At 28.6% G+C, this 8,079-nt stretch overlaps 2 protein-coding genes across 3 annotated transcripts; one reads left to right on the top strand and one right to left on the bottom strand.

Annotated features, from left to right (window-relative positions):
- Positions 1 to 27: 27 nt before the first annotated feature.
- Positions 28 to 3,667, bottom strand: LOC659884 (pleckstrin homology domain-containing family A member 3). 2 transcript variants are annotated; one of them, XM_008200389.3, is made up of 6 exons: positions 3,514 to 3,667; positions 3,422 to 3,466; positions 3,254 to 3,370; positions 3,027 to 3,203; positions 2,851 to 2,960; positions 28 to 2,802 (listed from the first exon to the last, which is right to left on the bottom strand). In XM_008200389.3, exons 2-6 carry the CDS (start codon positions 3,459 to 3,461, stop codon positions 2,653 to 2,655), a joined length of 594 nt encoding a protein of 197 aa, XP_008198611.1. In that variant the 5' UTR covers positions 3,462 to 3,466; positions 3,514 to 3,667; the 3' UTR covers positions 28 to 2,652. The 2 variants fall into 2 exon arrangements, with proteins under 2 accessions (XP_008198611.1, XP_971244.1); XM_966151.4 differs by having other exon boundaries at positions 3,051 to 3,203.
- A 1,632-nt stretch (positions 3,668 to 5,299) lies between these two features.
- Positions 5,300 to 6,047, top strand: cold (coiled). The gene is made up of 3 exons (XM_008200388.3): positions 5,300 to 5,464; positions 5,523 to 5,821; positions 5,879 to 6,047. Exons 1-3 carry the CDS (start codon positions 5,416 to 5,418, stop codon positions 5,957 to 5,959), a joined length of 429 nt encoding a protein of 142 aa, XP_008198610.1. The 5' UTR covers positions 5,300 to 5,415; the 3' UTR covers positions 5,960 to 6,047.
- Positions 6,048 to 8,079: the final 2,032 nt, after the last annotated feature.

The raw sequence follows: 8,079 nt of genomic DNA, 5'->3' as shown, positions 1-8,079 counted from the left end.
TTTTTAGATCAGACGAGTGAATCTAAAAGAGTTTTAATCAGTCTTCCCTTCAGTCTAGCCATTTTTGAAACACTTGACAGATTTATGATTAGCATTTTAATATGTACTAGAAAGAAAAAGGTTATATTTCAACTTTTGTGTTTTCAAAATTGTAAAAAAACTATTCGGAAAATTGCAAACTGTTTTATTCCGTTATGAATACACTAAAAAAAACCTAACCTTTCCCTTTCTAACACCCAAGTACGATTTCATAACATCATCAAATGGAAGAGTTATAGTATATTTTTGAAGAGAAGGTAAGTGAACATAAAAAATATTCAAAATGGCTAAACATACTAGACAATGCATTTATCAATGCAAAGATTATATTTGCAATTTGGCGAAATTACCACTTTTGCATTACTTGGAATTCATCTCTAGTAGAAGTACTAATCGAGTCAATCCAAGGAAGTTTTCATCAGCCTTTCCTTATCTCTTATAAAATCGTACTAGAAAGAAAAAGGTTAGATCTCAACTTTTATGTTTTAAAATTGGAAAAAAATATTAACAAATTTTAGAACTTTGTTAACTATTTTTTCTTCAATTATGAATACACTAAAGAAGACCTAATATTTCCCTTTGTATACGATCTATACCCAAATACGATTCCACAATAGCATGTAAAGGAGTGGTTATAGATTTTTGAAAAAAAATATCTAAACATGACGAGTACTCTAAATAAAATATAATCTAAGTAAAAATAATCTAAAAATGCCATAATCAACATAAACCTTACCAATTATAGCAGTAATGAATTTATCGGCTGATAATCATTGTTCAGTTTAGACGGAACACCCAATAGTACAACTATAGTTAAAGTATATTGAATCGAAGACTAGTCATTTCATGAAATACCGGCTTTGACGGTAACATAAAACATAAGGCTTTCCTCCAGTGTTATTATACAAAGCGATCAGAAAGTTCTTCTATCAAGTAGGCGTATCACTTGAGAACGTGTGTCCGGTGTCGTGTATTAGTTCAGCCTGCTGTCAAAATTTAAACTGAAATTACCTCAAAAGTAAACTGTTAGATACCGTGAATTCGTAACATAAATTACACACGAACGCTACACGACCCGTAAATGGTGTGTGGGACAAAACTATATTTCAATAATAATTTAATTTGCTTAATTTTTTTGACATTTTTCTTTTGACATTAGGCTTGAGTTCTACAGACATACGTCCTTTGATTTCTAAGTTTTTCAGATGGAACAAATAATAAAATCTGAAGTTTGTTAACTAGTATTTTATTCAGTTATGAATACGCTAAAGAAGACCTAACCTTTCCCTTTCTAACACCCAAGTACGATTTTATAATATCATCAAAAGGAAGTGTAATACCTACATTTTTGAAGAGGTAAGTGCACATAAAAAAATTAATTTCTAGACATTGCATTTATCAATGCGAAGATTATAAATACAAATTGCAATTTGAAGAAATAACCACTTTTTGCATATACAAGAGCCAGCGCTTAGGATTCATTTTTAATAGCATTCAACAGCAATTAAAAGAATATTAAAATATAATTACAACGTTCTTGATGATGTATGTTCATCTTGGAAACTATTGGTCTCATTATTTTTCGATACTTGGACACTAAAGAGTTAAATAGAAAACTAGGTTTTGACTGCGTTTTTAGATCAGACGAGTGAATCTAAAAGAGTTTTAATCAGTCTTCCCTTCAGTCTAGCCATTTTTGAAACACTTGACAGATTTATGATTAGCATTTTAATATGTACTAGAAAGAAAAAGGTTATATTTCAACTTTTGTGTTTTCAAAATTGTAAAAAAACTATTCGGAAAATTGCAAACTGTTTTATTCCGTTATGAATACACTAAAAAAAACCTAACCTTTCCCTTTCTAACACCCAAGTACGATTTCATAACATCATCAAATGGAAGAGTTATAGTATATTTTTGAAGAGAAGGTAAGTGAACATAAAAAATATTCAAAATGGCTAAACATACTAGACAATGCATTTATCAATGCAAAGATTATATTTGCAATTTGGCGAAATTACCACTTTTGCATTACTTGGAATTCATCTCTAGTAGAAGTACTAATCGAGTCAATCCAAGGAAGTTTTCATCAGCCTTTCCTTATCTCTTATAAAATCGTACTAGAAAGAAAAAGGTTAGATCTCAACTTTTATGTTTTAAAATTGGAAAAAAATATTAACAAATTTTAGAACTTTGTTAACTATTTTTTCTTCAATTATGAATACACTAAAGAAGACCTAATATTTCCCTTTGTATACGATCTATACCCAAATACGATTCCACAATAGCATGTAAAGGAGTGGTTATAGATTTTTGAAAAAAAATATCTAAACATGACGAGTACTCTAAATAAAATATAATCTAAGTAAAAATAATCTAAAAATGCCATAATCAACATAAACCTTACCAATTATAGCAGTAATGAATTTATCGGCTGATAATCATTGTTCAGTTTAGACGGAACACCCAATAGTACAACTATAGTTAAAGTATATTGAATCGAAGACTAGTCATTTCATGAAATACCGGCTTTGACGGTAACATAAAACATAAACAAGATCCATTATTTCTGAAAAAGAAATTAGAAATGAGAACTTTGAGTAAGAAGTACATTTATATCTTCTTTGTCGGTGGTAAAATAGCGTCATGATTGGGCACAACGTTATACATAACATTAGCATTTGACAATTCCATGCATTCTTCTAATGTCTTAATGAAAGTATCACAAGTGGCTCCTAACAATCTTGTAGCATCATCCATTTTCTGAAACCAAATCTGAAACTAACTCACACAGAATCGAAAATTTATTACTTCAACATCGCCGTTTGCATTTTTAATAACATGCACTTGTTGCATCAATAAATCACAATAGAGCCTTAACTCTGATTTCTTTTTCTTCAAGGCATTGCTATTAGGCTCAGCTGAAACAAATAAAGATTTTTTTGGATTACTTCTTTATATGCAAATTGTGACAAAAATAAACCTACAGTTGTTATTAACTTTGAACTCACTAGGTTCGTTTCGAGTTCTTTTTTGCACACAAGCTTTAGCACTCCCAAGAGCAACTAACCACTGTTGCCTTTCTTGCGATGTTGCAGCTTTGAGATAAATGTGTTGTTCGCCGGGAATTACAAGGTCTAAACGTGTGTTATCAATGGCGTTTACTTTAATTATCAACATTACTATTTTTATAGGTTAAATAAATCGATTTTACCATTAATCTCACATGCTTGCACTTTAATGGAACCTCTACAACCCTGATTAACTTCTTCTTGCGACTTGTAGTAAGTCAGTACTCCGTTTTCGAGAATAAACCAGCGAGTTTGCCACCCTTGGAAAAAAAATTAAACCAACCCTTATCTGTATGTTCTTCTAGTCTTACCATTCCAGTAATTAGTCCATTTCCAAAGAACTCCTTCCATTGTCCCTGTAATGAAAAAGTTATTGCAACGAAGGCATTATCGCGATCAATACTTTTTGTATCGGAACCATAAAATTTATAAGAAATTAAAACACATATTTAACATTTACTAATGAGAACTTATCTGTTTACGTTTTCAATTTTTGACAATCACAAGCAGTGACACCAACAACACTTTAATGGAATTTGATATTAAATGTTTGGGAGTTTCGCTCGTGTGCACATTCTCGCACTTGGTCGACCACTACCAACTGTTTTCTAAGGATATAGGGATTATGCGGCAATATTTGAATCTCAAAAACAGTGTTATTTAAATAATAAAACTGCTGGCCGTCTCATGTCTGCTGTTACTAAGAACTAAAAACTCCTAAAGAAAATTTAGAGAAAAAAATCTATAAAAATGAATTTATAAAATAATCCAAAGAATATGCTAAAGAATAGCCTATAAATATTTTAAACAAAACTATGCAAGAAATGTTAACTGATACATAATCTTTAAGTAGTCTATACAAAATAATGTAAAAAAGAGTTTATAAAAGTATAAAATTGATTAGGTGTATGAAATAATTTAGAGAAGAATCACTCCAAAACCGGCTTTAAAAAAACAATCAAAAAATTAAAAAATAAATATGCTAAAGAATAATCTTGACATAATTTAGAAAAATTTTGAAAAAACGCAATGTTTATAAAATAACTTCGAGTAGAATTTAAAAAGAAATGTAGAGAAGGATCTGGAAGTAAATTTATAAAAAGAAATAAATTTAGAAAATCTCTAAAAATCTGGAGTTCAAATCAGAGAATGATAATTTTTAATAAAATCTAGAAAAAATATAAAGGCAATGCTAAAAAGTGATCTATAAAAATTCTAAACGAAGTTATAAAGAAGAAGTGTTTGTAAAACAATTCTTTTTGAGTACAGTTTATACAAAAGACTTTCAAAGAAAAATCTAAAAAAAATCAAATCAAAATAATCAAAGAAGTCTACTAAGAAAAATCTACAAAAGAGTACAAAAACAATGCTAAAAAATAATTTAGGAAAGCTCTAAACAAAACTTTAAAACAAATTTAAAAAGACAGAGAATGGAATTTACCAGAGAATTTGGAATATGTATATGAATTATTTATTAAGGGTCTTGAATACATTGTATAAAATAATTCCAAAAATGAATAAAAAAATGCAGGAACAAATTTAAAAATGTATTTATAAAAAGTGTCCATATATTAGAACCACAAGCGATTTAAAAAAAAAACAGCTAAAAATATTTAAAAAAACCTAGAGAAATACCAAAACATATGAAAAAACTAAGGAGAAAGTTAATAACTATTTCCGGTATAAAACCAAAAAGACTTTAAAAATTTCGTACATCTAATGAGAGGTTTGGATGAAACAGCTTATATCAATATTATTTATTATAAACACTGATCCAGAAATACTGAGTCTGTTGGCAACACTGAACTTAAATTTTAAAGGATACCAATGGAGTACGCTTCCAATTCAAAACAATTTAACATTCTTGTGGAGTTGTACATTGCAGTGTTGCAAATTACAACCAACAAATCTGTTGCCAACAGACTCAGTATTTCTGGATCAGTCTGTATTTACACGTTATTTTATCACGAATTATGATTTATATTTTTTTAGTTAAATGATTATGTTAGTTAAATATTTTTAGTCACCTGTAATGCAAATTACGTCACTATTGTTTAGTAAATTGAAAGTGGTTAAATATTTTTTTAATTCTTGTTCGTTGCTGCAACTTGATAAACATCTTAAAAATTTAAATTTCCTCTGCAATGTCTAGGGATTTCTGGTGAGTTCAGACCACACATTGGCACCACTGGACCACTAAAACAAATTAATGTCGCAGGTGTGTTGTTGTTGTCATAGAGGAGGGTGTGGTTATGTGGTCATTTAACTAATTATTTTTCAAATAATTCTCCAAATTTTAACAAAAATGAAGACTTTATCAAGCTGCTTAATCTTGTTGGCTTTTATAGACTTGGGTGAGTTTTTTTTTGGCACTATGTAACATTAGTTTTACATAACCTTAATTTTCGTTAGGCTTGACGCTAGAATGTTATGTTTGTGATAACCAGGAAGACAACAGAGGCAAATGTGTGACAACAATTAAAACGTGCGAATATGGAGAAAACGTGTGTTTGACGGAAATTAAGTGGGGAAGCACACCCTATTGGCAACAAGGGGCGTTGAAACAATATTACGTTTCAAAAAAATGTTCAACGAAGGAAAAGTGTGAGAATTATCGAAAAAGTAATATGCCTTATTGTACACACATTTGGTATCAAGATTGGAAGTGTTCTGAATGTTGTAAGGGAGACAGGTGTAATTATTATATTATTGTGAGTGTTAATTTTTTTTAATATTGTGGGACCTAATTAATTTTCTTTCTATTTCAGTCAGGATCAAGTAGGCATTCCATTTACTCAACAGCATTTTACAGTGCTCTTCTTTTTAGTGTTCTCTATACGATTTTGTAACTTGATTACAAAATCACATCTCATGTTAAGCGAAATTAATCCGTCCACGTTTTTTATTATTTTTTTAATAAACAATTTTTATTAATTATTCCTTGTCTTTTTTGTTACTACCATTTTATTTCAAGGTAAGTAACAAAGTGACCACTTTAATTTAGTAATCAATGTTGCCAAATTGAGATATAAAGTTTTTTACCTAATAAACCTAATAAAAATCAATTTTAATAATCGAGTTAAATTACATGGTGGTCGTTTCAAGTACATTAAATTAAATTGTATTAGAAACATTTGTACCTACTTTTATAATTTTTTAACTTAAAACGTCGTTAAACTTTTGAAGTAATCACAAATAATACCGTACTCAAATCTCACTAAAAAACGGGAGATTACTTTTTAAATCTGCTCAAACAATTGAAAGAAGTAAGAAAACACCTGAAAATTGTTTTACTTTCTTATTTGATTATTAAAATATTAATAATAATTTAATTTGTGATGTATGTGAAACGTACTCTGAAAAAGGCAAAAACAAAGTACATTTATTACTGAATTTGATGTTTTTTGGTTTGTTTAGGTCAAATTTAAAAAAAGTTCTTTTTTAACAAGTTTTGGTACTTTTTTGGCTTATTTGTTTCTGAACTTAAAATTTGTGTATTCCGCTTATTTCCGACGAAATTTCGCTTTAAAGCAAATCCAATAAAACAAGTCTAAATAACAACTCTGATGACCCTGTTTAAAAAAATTTTAATTTTTTTTGTAAACAGACAGTATTTGACTCAAAAGTGTTAAACACTGGAAAAATTAAAAAAATTTTTTGTTGTTTTGATGTTTTTTTTTGTAATTTTAAGGAAATTTTTCGTTTTGATTGCGAAACGATGGAAAAATACAAAAATAAAACAATTATCTACCTATAGTTTAAAGTATTCGTAAGTGATTTTAGAATTTATTTTGAAAAAATTCCTTGAAAAATTAAATTTTTCCAATTATAAAATTTGCCATTTTCTATCCAATTTTGTAGCTTTTCGGAAATAACTTAAACACGTGAACAAGACAAAAAAACAATTTTTGAGATAATTTGGTGATTTTCGAGTTGGTGTTAAAGAGATTTTTTAACATAATTACGTTTCTGCTCCTAAAATTACTGCTCGAGAAGCTGACACCTAAAATGATGGTTTTTCGGTCTATTATAGCGGAATTTTTAAAAGAAAAAGTTTGAAGATTTTGGTTCGAAAACAATGCATTTAGTGGGTTTTTACCTTATTTCTGACCTTTTGGATAGTTTTTCTTCCAATAAAACTTGACATTCTACTACTTAAATGTGCTTAAAAAGTTGAAAAAACAATAAATGATACTTTTAAGGTTCATTTGATGATTTTTGTTTTTGTTTTACAAAATTTTGGAGTTTCTACCTTCAAAAACACAAAAATAATACAAACTCAATTTATTATATACTGTTTGATTGTTTCAAAGAAATATTTACAAAAATTAAAATTTTAGTTACGAGACGTGTAATTTTCGCTTAAATTTTGCAGGTCCTCGGTTTACTTCAAACGGAATTTTAGCCTAAAATAATGAACCGAAATTTAATAACATCAATTTCGACAAAATTTCTAAATTTGTTTAAATACAGTTTGCGTAAAAAACTTATTTTTATAAGGAAAAACATGCTAAGCAATTGAACGGGCAAAAAACACATTTTATTTATTATTATTTACTTATTAACTACTTAGGTGATTTTCGACTTATTTTTGAAAATTTTCACTTCATTTTGTAAAAAACTGTGTTCTTTTTAATCTAAGAATGCAAAAACAAACAAATTATGGATCTGGTTTGATAGTTCAAAAGTGGAATTTTAAGAGGTAAAACCCCGTTTTCGATTTTTTTGTAGTTTTCGGCTTAATTTTATAATCGAGGCACAAAAAAATCAATAAAACAGGCAAATTTTGAGTACAGTTTTAAATAGACTTTAAATAGACTCAAATTTGGTAAAACTGCGGGTTGTTTTTACCAAAACCTGTCATTTTTTGGTAATTTTTGAAAATTAAACGAAACGTATAATACTGCATGTGATTGAAGGATTGAAGCGAGAATTCGCGCCGACTAACTTTCTCACAAAAGAATTACTA

Source organism: Tribolium castaneum, chromosome 2 (genome assembly GCF_031307605.1).
Source record: "Tribolium castaneum strain GA2 chromosome 2, icTriCast1.1, whole genome shotgun sequence".
In the NCBI taxonomy this organism is placed as follows: Eukaryota; Metazoa; Arthropoda; class Insecta; order Coleoptera; family Tenebrionidae; genus Tribolium; species Tribolium castaneum.
Note: the sequence above shows the minus strand (reverse complement) of the source record. Positions and strands in the feature narration are given on the sequence as shown.